The sequence below is a fragment of the Artemia franciscana genome, chromosome 4, assembly GCF_032884065.1.
Source record: "Artemia franciscana chromosome 4, ASM3288406v1, whole genome shotgun sequence".
Taxonomy (NCBI): domain Eukaryota; kingdom Metazoa; phylum Arthropoda; class Branchiopoda; order Anostraca; family Artemiidae; genus Artemia; species Artemia franciscana.
In genome coordinates this window covers 28101504-28116504 of record NC_088866.1, presented here as the reverse complement: position 1 = coordinate 28116504, position 15001 = coordinate 28101504, and the positions used below count along the sequence as shown (strand labels likewise).

The 15001-nt window shown below is 33.1% G+C and overlaps 1 protein-coding gene across 1 annotated transcript in view; it reads right to left on the bottom strand.

Moving 5' to 3' along the window:
- Nucleotides 1-15001, bottom strand: part of LOC136026244 (dnaJ homolog dnj-5-like) — a 92478-nt gene that overhangs the window by 35244 nt on the left and 42233 nt on the right. The window contains exons 6-7 of the mRNA XM_065702603.1: nucleotides 11141-11383; nucleotides 7601-7754 (exon numbers count right to left, since the gene is read on the bottom strand). Of these exons, the coding sequence (XP_065558675.1) occupies nucleotides 7601-7754; nucleotides 11141-11383 (397 nt within the window). The remainder of the gene's footprint in view (nucleotides 1-7600; nucleotides 7755-11140; nucleotides 11384-15001) is intronic.

The window sequence follows — 15001 nt, the reverse complement described above, 5'->3', positions numbered from 1 at the left end:
AAAAATAAAAAATAAAAAAAAAACTAAAAAAAGGAAAAAACTGAAAAATAAGCTAAAATAAAGGTAATACCAATAAAAAACTAAAAAGAAAAAACCACCGGGACACAGGGAGTATAAATGACGACCAGGACATAAGTAAAAAAAAAAACTAACAAAACTAAAAAGAAGGTAAAAACTACAAAAACACTAAAAAGAAAAAAAAACTAAAAACTAATAAAAAAACTAAAAAATCTAAAAATCTAAATAAACTAAAAAAGAAAAAAAAGGAAAAAAATAAAGGAGAAAAACAAAACTAAAAAACGAATGTATATACAGACCGGGACACCGGGATACAAATGACGACCGGGACACAGGGAATATAAATGACGACCGGGACACAGGGACACAACTACAACGGGGACACCGGGGGAAACAGGGGGATATAAATGACGACCGGGACACCGGGACAGGGAATGGTCGATTAGCAATCACCATCAACAAAGCTCAAGGGCAATCATTAGAATCATGAGGTATAGATCTGAATACAGATTGTTTTCCAATGGACCATTATATGTTGCATGTTCAAGAGTCGGTAAACCTGACAATCTATTTATATGCAAAGACAATGGGACAGCAAAGAATGTTGTATATTCGCAAGTTTTACGTAGTTAAAACCATATATATATATATATATATATATATATATATATATATATATATATATATATATATATATATACTAGCTGTTGGGGTGGCGGTTCGCGTCACTCCAACACCTAGTTGGTGGGGGCGCTTCGCGCCCCACCCAAGCCCCCCCGCGCGCGTAAGTCGTTACGCGCCATTGTAGTTGTGTCCCTGTGTCCCACCTGTGAATATAGATATATATATATATATATATATATATATATATATATATATATATATATATATATATATATATATATATATATATATATATATATATATATATATATATATATATATATATATATATATATGGTTTTAACTACGTAAAACTTGCGAATATACAACATTCTTTGCTGTCCCATTGTCTTTGCATATAAATAGATTGTCAGGTTTACCGACTCTTGAACATGCAACATATAATGGTCCATGGGAAAACAATCTGTATTCAGATCTATACCTCATGATTCTAATGATTGCCCTTGAGCTTTGTTGATGGTGATTGCTAATCGACCATTCCCTGTCCCGGTGTCCCGGTCGTCATTTACATCCCCCTGTTTCCCCCGGTGTCCCCGTTGTAGTTGTGTCCCTGTGTCCCGGTCGTCATTTATATTCCCTGTGTCCCGGTCGTCATTTGTATCCCGGTGTCCCGGTCTGTATATACATTCGTTTTTTAGTTTTGTTTTTCTCCTTTATTTTTTTCCTTTTTTTTTCTTTTTTAGCTTATTTAGATTTTTAGATTTTTTAGTTTTTTTTTTAGTTTTTAGTTTTTTTTTTCTTTTTAGTTTTTTTGTCCCGGTCGTCATTTATATCCCCCTGTTTCCCCCGGTGTCCCCGTTGTAGTTGTATCCATGTGTCCCGGTCGTCATTTATATTCCCTGTGTCCCGGTCGTCATTTGTATCCCGGTGTACCGGTCTGTATATACATTCGTTTTTTAGTTTTGTTTTTCTCCTTTATTTTTTTCCTTTTTTTTCTTTTTTAGTTTATTTAGATTTTTTAGTTTTTTTATTAGTTTTTATTTTTTTTTTCTTTTTAGTTTTTTTGTAGTTTTTACCTTCTTTTTAGTTTTGTTAATTTTTTTTTTTACTTATGTCCTGGTCGTCATTTATACTCCCTGTGTCCCGGTGCTTTGTTGATTGCTAATCGAACATTCCTTTTGTCCTGGTCGCTTTCTCTTTGAGTGTCGTCATTTATTTTTTTCTTTTTTAGTTCTTTTAGTTTTTACCTTTTTTAGTTTTTTTTAGTTTTTTAGATGAAAATTTTTTTTAGTTTTTTCCTTTTTTTCTTTTTAGTTTTTTATTGGTTTTTACCTTTATGTTAGCTTATTTTTCAGTTTTTTCCTTTTTTTTTAGTTTTTTTTTATTTTTTATTTTTTTTAGTTTTTTACCTTTTTTTAGTTTTTTTAGTTTTTTAGCTTTTTTACTTTTTTTATCAGTTTTTAGTTTTTTTGTAGTTTTTGCCTTTTTTTAGTTTTTTCAGTTTTTTTAGTTTTTTACCTTTTTTTAGTTTTTTTAGTTTTTTAGCTTTTTTATTTTTTTTATTAGTTTTTAGTTTTTTTTGTAGTTTTTGCCTTTTTCTAGTTTTTTTAGTCTTTTAGCTTTTTTATTAGTTTTTAGTTTTTTTGTAGTTTTTGCCTTTTTTTAGTTTTTTTAGTTTTTTAGCTTTTTTATTTTTTTTATTAGTTTTTAGTTTTTTTTGTAGTTTTTGCCTTTTTTTAGTTTTTTCAGTTTTGACGTCACCTGATCCAAATTTTTCAGGTGACGTCACCTGATCCACGATCCACAGATAGTTTTTTAGCTTTTTTATTTCTTTTATTAGTTTTTAGTTTTTTTTGTAGTTTTTGCCTTTTTTTTAGTTTTTTTAGTTTTTTAGCTTTTTTATTAGTTTTTAGTTTTTTTTGTAGTTTTTGCCTTTTTTTAGTTTTTTTAGTTTTTTAGCTTTTTTATTTTTTTTTATTAGTTTTTAGTTTTTTTTGTAGTTTTTGCCTTTTTTTAGTTTTTTCAGTTTTGACGTCACCTGATCCAGTTTTTTCAGGTGACGTCACCTGATCCACGATCCACAGATCCACAGACAACTTATTTTTATATATATAGATAGTTTTTTTTTTTTACTTATGTCCTGGTCGTCATTTATACTCCCTGTGTCCCGGTGCTTTGTTGATTGCTAATCGAACATTCCTTTTGTCCTGGTCGCTTTCTCTTTGAGTTTCGTCATTTATTTTTTTCTTTTTTAGTTCTTTTAGTTTTTACCTTTTTTAGTTTTTTTTAGTTTTTTAGATGAAAATTTTTTTTAGTTTTTTCCTTTTTTTCTTTTTAGTTTTTTATTGGTTTTTACCTTTATTTTAGCTTATTTTTCAGTTTTTTCCTTTTTTTTAGTTTTTTTTTATTTTTTATTTTTTTTAGTTTTTTACCTTTTTTTAGTTTTTTTAGTTTTTTTAGTTTTTTAGCTTTTTTACTTTTTTTATTAGTTTTTAGTTTTTTTTTTGTAGTTTTGCCTTTTTTTAGTTTTTTCAGTTTTTTTTTTAGTTTTTTATTGGTTTTTACCTTTATTTTAGCTTATTTTTCAGTTTTTTCCTTTTTTTTTAGTTTTTTTTAGTTTTTAGTTTTTTTAGTTTTTTACCTTTTTTTAGTTTTTTTTAGTTTTTTTAGTTTTTTAGCTTTTTTATTTTTTATTAGTTTTTAGTTTTTTTGTAGTTTTTGCCTTTTTTTAGTTTTTTAGCTTTTTTATTAGTTTTTAGTTTTTTTTGTAGTTTTTGCCTTTTTTTTAGTTTTTTTAGTTTTTTAGCTTTTTTATTTTTTTTATTAGTTTTTAGTTTTTTTTGTAGTTTTTGCCTTTTTTTAGTTTTTTCAGTTTTGACGTCACCTGATCCAGTTTTTTCAGGTGACGTCACCTGATCCATCCACAGACAGACAGACAACTTATTTTTATATATATAGAAGATATATATATATATATATATATATATATATCTATCTTCTATATATATAAAAATAAGTTGTCTGTCTGTCTGTGGATGGATGGATGGATGTGTCAGGTGACGTCACCTGAAAAAACTGGATTAGGTGACGTCAAAACTGAAAAAACTAAAAAAAGGCAAAAACTACAAAAAAAACTAAAAACTAATAAAAAAAATAAAAAAGCTAAAAAACTAAAAAAACTATAAAGGTAAAAACCAATAAAAAACTAAAAAAAAAACTGAAAAAACTAAAAAAAGGCAAAAACTACAAAAAAAAACTAAAAACTAATAAAAAAAGTAAAAAAGCTAAAAAACTAAAAAAACTAAAAAAACTAAAAAAAGGTAAAAAACTAAAAAAAATAAAAACTAAAAAAAAACTAAAAAAAAGGAAAAAACTGAAAAATAAGCTAAAATAAAGGTAAAAACCAATAAAAAACTAAAAAAAAAGGAAAAAACTAATAAATGACGACACTCAAAGAGAAAGCGACCAGGACAAAAGGAATGTTCGATTAGCAATCAACAAAGCACCGGGACACAGGGAGTATAAATGACGACCAGGACATAAGTAAAAAAAAAAAAAACTATCTATATATATAAAAATAAGTTGTCTGTGGATCTGTGGATCGTGGATCAGGTGACGTCACCTGAAAAAACTGGATCAGGTGACGTCAAAACTGAAAAAACTAAAAAAAGGCAAAAACTACAAAAAAAACTAAAAACTAATAAAAAAAATAAAAAAGCTAAAAAACTAAAAAAACTAAAAAAACTAAAAAAAGGTAAAAAACTAAAAAAACTAAAAACTAAAAAAAAACTAAAAAAGGTAAAAACTAAAAGAACTAAAAAAGAAAAAAATAAATGACGACACTCAAAGAGAAAGCGACCAGGACAAAAGGAATGTTCGATTAGCAATCAACAAAGCACCGGGACACAGGGAGTATAAATGACGACCAGGACACAAGTAAAAAAAAAAATTAACAAAACTAAAAAGAAGGTAAAAACTACAAAAAAACTAAAAAGAAAAAAAAACTAAAAACTAATAAAAAAACTAAAAAATCTAAAAATCTAAATAAACTAAAAAAGAAAAAAAAAGGAAAAAAATAAAGGAGAAAAACAAAACTAAAAAACGAATGTATATACAGACCGGTACACCGGGATACAAATGACGACCGGGACACAGGGAATATAAATAACGACCGGGACACAGGGACACAACTACAACGGGGACACCGGGGGAAACAGGGGGATATAAATGACGACCGGGACAAAAAAACTAAAAAGAAATAAAAACTAAAAACTAATAAAAAAAACTAAAAAATCTAAAAATCTAAATAAGCTAAAAAAGAAAAAAAAAGGAAAAAAATAAAGGAGAAAAACAAAACTAAAAAACGAATGTATATACAGACCGGGACACCGGGATACAAATGATGACCGGGACCCGGGACACAGGGAATATAAATGACGACCGGGACACAGGGACACAACTACAACGGGGACACCGGGGGAAACAGGGGGATGTAAATGACGACCGGGACACCGGGACAGGGAATGGTCGATTAGCAATCACCATCAACAAAGCTCAAGGGCAATCATTAGAATCATGAGGTATAGATCTGAATACAGATTGTTTTCCCATGGACCATTATATGTTGCATGTTCAAGAGTCGGTAAACCTGACAATCTATTTATATGCAAAGACAATGGGACAGCAAAGAATGTTGTATATTCGCAAGTTTTACGTAGTTAAAACCATATATATATATATATATCTATATTCACAGGTGGGACATAGGGACACAACTACAATGGCGCGTAACTATTATGGCGCGTAACGACTTACGCGCGCGGGGGGGCTTGGGGGGGGGGGCGCGAAGCGCCCCCACCAACTAGGTGTTGGGGTGGCGCGAAGCGCCACCCCAACAGCTAGTATATATATATATATATATATATATATATATATATATATATATATACATATATATATATATATATATATATCTATTTTCACAGGTGGGACATAGGGACATAACTACAATGGCGCGTAACTATTATGGCGCGTAACGACTTACGCGCGCGGGGGGGCTTGGGGGGGGGGGCGCGAAGCGCCCCCACCAACTAGGTGTTGGGGTGGCGCGAAGCGCCACCCCAACAGCTAGTATATATATATATATAGAAATAAGTTGTCTGTGTGTGTGTCGAGTGACGTCATGTTTATGTGTCGACTGACGTCATGTTTGTCGACTGACGTCATTATAAGGATTGAGCTGTATGCGTCATGAAGTTGTTTGTTGACTGACGTCATTACAGACTGGGACACCCAGACACAAATCACGACCGGGACACAGAGAATATAAATGATGACCGGGACACAGGGACACAACTACAACGGGGACGCCAGGGGCACAGGCGGGATATATAAATGACGACCGGGACACTCAAAGAGAAATTACACTGGGACACCGGGACAGAAATGTTGCATGTTCAAGAGTCAGTAAACCTGACAATCTATTTATATGAACAGACAATGGGACAGCGAAGAATGTTGTATATTCGCATGTTTTACGTAGTTAAAAACATATGTATATATATCTATCTCTATTCACAGGTGGGACACAGGGACACAACAACAATGGCGCGTAACGACTTACGCGCGAGGTGGACACAAATTGGTGGGGCGCTGAATTTGGTCAAGGTATCCCCCCCCTCACTAAAAAACCGTCCTTTGGGCTTAAGTAGTTCCTACGTACCAACAGAATTAAAAAATAAGAACAAAAAAAAAATTTAAGATCCTCCAGTAGTTTTTAATATGAAAAAAGAAGAAGAAAAATATGGGAAACAGAGATTACAGTCTGGAAATTTCAGGGGGGTGGAGCTAAGCTCCCTCCGTATATACGTGGATATTTGGGCCCTACAACTTTTTTTATTTAAAAAAGTTTATCTTAAGAAAGAGAATCTTCGGAACTATAACTACTACTTTATCAATAAAAAAACAACAACAACAGCAACAAACACCAAAAGGCGAAGTTACCTTAAATGACAAAACAAAACAAACAAGTAAGATCTCTTGCTCAGAATAGGATCTCCAAAAAATCGTACTTCACTTTACATCCTACATTTTTCTTTTACATTCAGCTATTTTATGTTTTATAAATATAGTTTATTTTACGCACAATAGCTTACTTCCAGAACTAACAAGTTGAGCAGCGAGCTCAGCAGCCTGGTCATCTGAAGTCTTCCAGATTAGGTTTTATATTATAGACAAAATTAAATTGCTTGCTACTAGAACCAGCAAACTGGTCAGTGAGCTCATAGCCTGGTCGTGTGGAGGAGTTTTCCAGGTTAGGTTTAAAATTATAGATAAAATACAAGAACTTGCTACTAACGGTAGCAAACTGAGAAATGAGCTCAACAGACTGTTCACCAGGAACCTGTCTCATAAGATTTGTTTGCTAAAGAAACATAAATAAGTATTCAATTTAACCTATAATCGTAAGATAGACATTTGCATGAAAGTCGCTAATGTGACAGTTGTACTAGACAACCCCAACACTGCCCATAATACCCTATAGCCTAGATCTGACTCATGTCGTTTACTTGCTCTCATGAAATCCTGAAACGAAATCATTTTAAAAGGACTGATTCGCTTCAAGTGGCTTTGACAGGCTACTTTTGCAGCCTTAACGTCACCAAATTTTAGGGTACGCATGACGACTGAAAGATGAAGAAGAAGAAATGGCGCTGATGGAGAAAGGTTGTATTCTAAAAATTTCATTTACAGTTCATATGTATCAAATTTCTTATAAAAAACAAATTAATTTATACGGCTTCATTCCGGATACTTATCTGAACCAACAATGCACTGAAATATATTTTAATGTACTACAAACTCCTTAATAAATTTATAATTGTACAAAAATTAATTACAATTAAATATATCATAAGTAATAAAAGATTGACTTCTAATAAAGAAAGAAAAATCTTACTGGCTCTCCAATTAGTTCAAAAGCATGTGCCAAAATCTTGAACGCTTCTTCAGCGCCAGCTTGTCTATTTTTATCTGGATGAACTAATATCGCTTGCTTCCTATAATATCGCTTGATCTCCTCATCAGAACAATCTCGAGAAACTCCCAAAATACTATAAAAGATAAAGGTCATGAAAAAAAATACAATTTTCATTTTTAATGCTGTATGAACAAAAAGAATATATGAAATATAATTCGTTCTCTGTAAAGCGCAAATGACGCAGTAGGCTTTAGACTTTAATAGTTAGGAAAGTGGAAGCACCCAAACGGTTGTTTGTAGTAATTTTTGTTCGTTTAAAGCTTCATTTGCATATTTAAATTTTACTCGTTTTAAGATTTATTTATTCATTTATATTCATACCTGTTGTATGTTAGTTTGCTATGATTGTTTTTTAATTACTGTTCGCTTTGGGGTTCATTTATTCTTTAATAATAATTTTTGATCGTTTTGATTTTGAAATGTCATAGGAATTTATTTCTGCTTAAGTTTAATATGACCAATACCTTTCTTTAAAATATTCTTTTTCGGTAAGTTCTTTTTTAATTAATAATCGAAAAAATACAAGCAATCAAAAATCCCTGACGTCTTAATATCACTTGCTTTCTGTAATACCACTTGATTTCCTCATTAGAACAATCTCATAAAACTCCTAAGATAGATGAAAAGATAGGGACCATACAAAAAAGCCTTTTTGCATTAATATTACTTGCTTTCTACAATATGGTTTAAATTACTCATCAGAACAATCTCGAGAAACTCTCAAGATAAACTCGAAAAATACAAACCATAAACAAATTCTTGACGTTGTATACCACATACTTTTTATAATACCACTTAATCTCCCCATCAGAGCATTCTCCTGAAACTCCCAAGATACTAGAGAAGATAGAGACCATAAAAAAGCCTTGATGCACTAATATGGTTTGCTTTCTATAAAATCTCTTAATTTTCTCATCAGAACGATAAACTCCAAAGATACTAGAAAAGATAGGGGCCATACAAAAAAGCCTTGTTGTACTAATATCAATTGCTTCCTATAATAAGGCTTAAATTACACATCAGGAAGATCTCAATACATCCTTTGGATACTAGAGGGCGATAAAAAGCAGTCTTTAAACTTTTCACTGAATCATCAAAATGAACAAAACGCCAGCAACTCTCGGTCCATCTCCTCTATAACGCAAAAGAAACCAACGACAATAGAAATACCCACTCCTCAAAATGAGAAAGAAGAAGAAAGAGAGGGAAAGAAGTGATTGGAGATAGGGAGGGAATCACCAAAAATTTATAAATATTCGAATGACAGTTCCTGTAAGCTAAAAGAACTATCTTCTTGAAATTCTTTATATATGCGAATAACGACGGTAATTGACTTATTAATTCAGACAACTGGCAAGATTGAGGAAGTCAAAGAAGACGAAGTTGTTGAATGAGAGGAAGTTAATACTTTACAATTAATTTCAATATCTAATTCTTAACGAATGAGAAAATAAACCAGTCCCTAGCTCTTGATAAACAACAATGTTGGTTTTTAATCAAAAGTTTCAGTCCATTCAAAAATAATCTTATGTTGGATTTTTTGCAACATCTTTTATCTTGAAAAGGCCACATTCCTAAACTACAGTAAAAAATTCGTCTCAAATCCAGACTACCAAGAAGTAAAAGATGTTTTAGTTTAGTTAATATGTTGATAATATATTAAAAAAAAATATTGGGAAGCAAAAAACTTCGAAGGTACTAGCAAAGATATGGGCCATATAAAAGCCATATCAGGCCCCCCAAAAAAATTAAGAAATAAATATGCACGTTTAGGCCAGTATCTCTTCGACCCATAGCAAAGCTGCTCAAATAGTAATGCCTACTCGTTTCGAGAATATCAGTTTATATAATTAGTAATGTCAATAATTCCTAGCCAAATAATATTGAAAACATTGCATGGTATTATACAACGAACGTTTATGGCACCTCCGAAGATACAACCTAACACGTCAGCATGTTTTTGATAATTACTAGAAAGTGTGAGTGTTTTTTTCTCTTTTATGTCCGATGGTGATTAAGGATGTCAAAGTTTACAAGATTTAAAGGGTTTGAAAACACACCGATCTTTGAACAATAAAAACTAAAATAGAACAACAGATGTTTAAACCAAGAAAAAACACGATCATGTACCCTTTCAAATAAAGCAAAGTACAATTTGAGAAATCTTTTGAATCCACTAAACTCGAAAAAGCAACTGAATCAAACAGAAAATAAAACTATGATTTGGTTTTTCTTATGACTCTACAAGCAATATTTCAATGTTACTTTATTTTCTTGGACTTAAAGATACAAAATTAATCAGAATAAGGGAGGGGGATGCTGTTGACCGAAAAAAGGTCATGTACAATACTTGCTCAATTATGCATTTTTTGTTTCTCTATTAGTTTCTACAGTTCATACTTAATGTTGAACTGATAGGTCATTTCCAGTTCTAACAAATAGGTAACAAAATACTAGTCAACCCACAACATGAGGATTACCTTAAGTTGCGATCCTCAGTCCACGCCTATTCATCCCGTGTATTTCTCAATTGAGTGTTCTTAACACGTCTTTGGTCTATATGTAGATGATCTTTAAGGAATACTAGAATACGCAAATTTACTACTCACTATAAAGGAGCAAAGTGTACAGTGGAACCTCGATAAAAAGAATAGATCTGTCTAAATTATAAAATAATAAAAAATAAACTCACTATGTAAATTAATTCACTAATAACTTCGTAAAATTATAAACTAATAATAAAATTATAATATAAAGTGGAAAATAAGTAGAAAATCAGTCAGAGCCACAGGATCTAACGAGAAATCATGGTTTCCCCCAAAAGGACAGGCTTAGGAGCAATCTAGTAAAGAACAAAATCCAGCCCACAGTAGCCAAAAATTTAAAAACATGCAAAAAAGAAAAAGAAAAGAAAACATTGTCCTGTGGTGGCGCAGTGGATTTGACCTTAGCTTGGTAATACGGGACCCAAAGATCGAATCACGCTGCAGGAATGCACTGCAAGGGCGACGGAGGGGACTAGTAGTCAAGAAGCGTTGTTAATTTTTAAATAATAAAAGAAGAAAACAGTCAAGTAAGGAAGAATCGTCAGTTGAAGCTGGTTCAAGAATGCTAACTATTACTCCAACTAATCTTAATGACAAAAGTTTACTGCAAAGCCAAATTTATAGGAATTTTAAAAAACAGTCTGAAACCCCACGAAACAGTGTCAGATCAAAATGAAACCTTTACCATTTCAATTTCCGTAGCGAAAAAGCCATATAAGACAATTACAGTCCCCATCTTGAATAACAAAGAATATCACTTTTTCGCTTGGGAAGCAGTGACGTGCCTCTTTTTTTTATTTTCCGCTTCTTTTTTTAGTTGCCGCTAGTGAGGCACTGAAACACCCTAGAGAGACGTTTCAGGGCTCATTTGAAAAAAATTGCTATATCTAGCACCTTTTGTAAGTAATATTACCTATAAGGGTCCTTTCCTCTACAGGCTAGCAATCTACGCATGGCCTCCTCGCCAGTGGATGGCAGTGATATACTGGACGAAATAGCATTCTTCTTGGTCGCGTTATTTCGTCGTGGGAACAGATTTAGGATGCGTATAACATATAAGTCGTAAACACGCTGGAGCCCTTTCTTCAATGCCGCTATTATGACAGTAGTTACAGATCTTCCAATATTGCTAAACCAGTCAGTAAAATTTGACACCCTGAAAAAGCAGCATGTCATAAAATTACAGAAGAAAAAGAACCACTTTGCTTTTTTGTACATCTTTGGTCTTTCAACTGGGGAACAGAAATGTTTCTCACCTCCCTTGTGAGAGCTCTTACAGAGGCAAGTTTATAAAATTTATATTAATTTGTCACTGTTAATTCTCAACTAACTAGGATCCGTCACCTCAAATAATAGAAAAGAAAGAAACATAAGTAGAATTTCAGTTTGGAGGGGAGGGTGTGGAGATCATAAAAAAAAGTATTAAAACGGGGGAAGTATATGAGAAATACAAGTCATAATTGGAAAACCCGAGATTTCCTATTATATAGGCCTGATGCCATTCCCCCTCCCACGGCGTAATGGCCTGTTTCTTTTCGGCGGATGGATTACTAGCGGACTAAGAGAAATCGAATCCTATGTCGTCATGATACAAAAGTGGTTAGTTCCAGGGAGTACCAGCCTAGTACCGAATTGAATTGTGGCGTGAATGGTTGAAGTTTAAACAACTTTTTAAAACAACCCCAACCTTTTCCACCGTTGGCAGAAAGAACAAAGTGAAATACTCTAACTCCAATGAAATGAATCCCAATTTTTCCTCATCTTTGGCCAGCCAAACAAGAGTGTCACATCCAGAAGCCGAGTCTTCCTCGGTGTCAGCAGAGGAAGCTTCTTTGCTATTCATGCTGCCTCCCCTGGACCCGCCTTTCTTAGGCAATCATCTGGTCAGAAACCTCCTAGACGTTCAAGGCAGATATTATCACGGATTGATAAGAAGCAAAGTGCAGACTGGACTGAATGTCATCCAAACGCGCTGCCGCACCACCAGCAAAATGGCTACAGGAGATTTCTATCACCATATTTGCTGACAAGTATGAACTAAGATAATGAATTAATTAAAAGAAAATTGTCTACAAGGCTCCAGAAAAGCCAATACAATACAGCTAGGACTTGCACTAATATACCAGTGCAGATATACAAAGTGGACATGCAAATTCGATTTCTAACAACAATATCTACTAAGCTTCAAACTTTTGGTTTTATTTTTTAAGCTTCTTAAATTGTTGTAATCCCTTGTTAAAATATATAAGAATATTTTTGCAATTACCCGTTTTTTGCTATTTACACAATGTAATGTCTTTTCACACAGAGGCTATTTAGAGATATTTGAGGATTACCGAAGTCCAATTTCTAACAACCATTTCTACTAAGATTCAAACTTTTGGTTTTCTCTTTTAAGGTTTTCAAATCATTGTAATCATTTGTTTAAATATATACAAATAATTTAGTAGATGAAACGGTTGAAAAAAGTTTGGAAGTATAGGAAGACAAGTCTGCAAACCAAGGTTATAATATTGGAAGCTACAGCGATGACACTGGTCAAATATGGTTCTGAAGCATGGGCACTCCGAAAAACGGAGGGAAATATGATGGGTTTTCCACAGAAATTGCATACGGATTGTTTTGGCTACCCATTCAAACAGAAGGCTGTACGAAAAGAGTGGTTCAATCCTGCTTTCTAAGGTTGCAATGAGAGAAAGTTTTAGATAAATAGGGCACGTTCTATGGATTAAGTGTGACCGATTGCCGAAGATTGACCTTTCGGGCCAAACGTCTAGGGCTAAACGGAAAGCAGGTCGTCCTCAGTTGCGTTGGGAGGATGTCGTGAGGGAAGATTTTTGTGATATGGGAACTTCCCGGGAGTGTGTAAAGAGGGAGGCTTTGAACATATTGAGATAGAGGAGCGTGCGTAGCCGCTAGCCTCAGGCGGCTTGGTGCTGCGGTGAGTTATTATGCGAGTTAACTTTAATATGGGGATGAGGAGAAAAAACTAATAGGAAAATTCTTTAATCTAGCAATGATATTCTTAAACTGGATTCTTTCACGTTTAATCTGGCATTTGGAACAACCAAACGCCAGAGAACTTAAACGTTGAGAAGAGGAGAAAAAGCTAACGGTGACATTCTTTAAGGTGGAACTATGACTTCGTTAAATTGGATTCTTTCAACTTGAATCAGGTATTTGAAACAGCTAAATACCATAGGATTCGAAGTGTGGATAAAAAACCAATGGCAAGATTTGCCAAGCAGGAACTAGGTCGTCTTAAAAGCTTTATGAGCTAGGATGTCTTTTAACGTGAAGTTGGAATTGGAACAACCAAATACCTAGGAAGAGGAGATAAAGAGATTGCAAAGATTCTTTAAGCAGAAACTAGGCCTCCTTTAAGCTGGCGTTTGGAACAATCATAATCCAGAGAACTTTAAAGTGAGGATCAGGAAAAAAAAAGGAGCGAAAGGCGAGGTTCTTCAAACTGGAAAGAAATTTAATTTTTTCAACTTTTATCTGGCATTTGGAAGAGTCAAATGACAAAGAACTTAAGAATAGAGATGAGGAGAATAAAAAAACTAAAAGGAAGATTCTTTGATCCAACCAGGACTTTCTTAAACTGGATTCTTTCACCTTTAATCTGGCAATTGGAATAACCAAGCGCCGGAGAGCTTTAGCGTAGGAATGAGGAGATAAAGCTAACGGTGAGATTTTTTAAGCTAGAACTAGGAATTCCTTAAACTCTGTTCTTTCAGCTTTAATCACGTATATGGAACAACCAAATGCTGAAAACTTCAACGTGAGATGAGGATAAAATGTCAATGGCAAAATTTTTTAAACTTGAAGGTTCTCTAAGCTTTCACATAAATTCGATATTCTTTACCAGACATTTATACTGACGAATACAGTTTCTTGATGTTCGGTGAACCTCACTATAACTTTTCTTCATTGTTTTACTTGCAAGAGACATTCTTGTTCCCAAGAGGAAAGGACGTATCACACGCCCTTTTTGCAAAGAGCAGCAAACTGACAGACTTTCGTCTATTGGAACTTTAGCGATGTTTAGTAATTTCCTGTATGCTCTACATATATTAAAAATTTTATCGTTGATTTTCCTCATCTTGAGCCACAGTAAACCTCGTTACAACAGTTTTCCAACTTTATTTTACTAGTTCATTCGCAAGAAGAAAGGACGTATCGGACGTCATTTTTTTCAACGAGCTGCATACCTAGAAACAATTCGTTCAGTTAAACTTTATTCATTTTTTCTTATTGAATATAAAGACATAAAATATCAAATCCAAATTGTAGAAAACTTAAGAAACTAGTCGTATATTTTCTTAGAAAAAAAAAGTTTTCGATGTTCCAGAGCAACAGAAAATGTATATGTCAACGTGAATGTCCAAAATTAGTGAATGTCAGATTTTATCGGTAACTATCCGAAATACCTTGTTTTCTCCTTAGATTTAGTCAGCGTTGCCCGTCAACTTTTTTAATTTAATGCAAGGTTTGATGATGTAAAGTCATGTTAGGTTAGATTACGTTTGCTTAGGTTAAGTAAGCTTGTTTTTAACCCATTTGTGATATGTATAACCAAATTTAGCCTAACTTAACCTAAACTAACATAATCTAACCTAACTTTAACTTTTACCATCATAGCTTGCATAAACTGACTCGCAAAGCTAATTGAATCTAAGCAGAGAAAAAGGAATCTTGGACATTAACTGGTGAAGGTCAACATTTACCAGATTTCAGACATTCACGGTAACATAAAGATACAGTTGTTGAT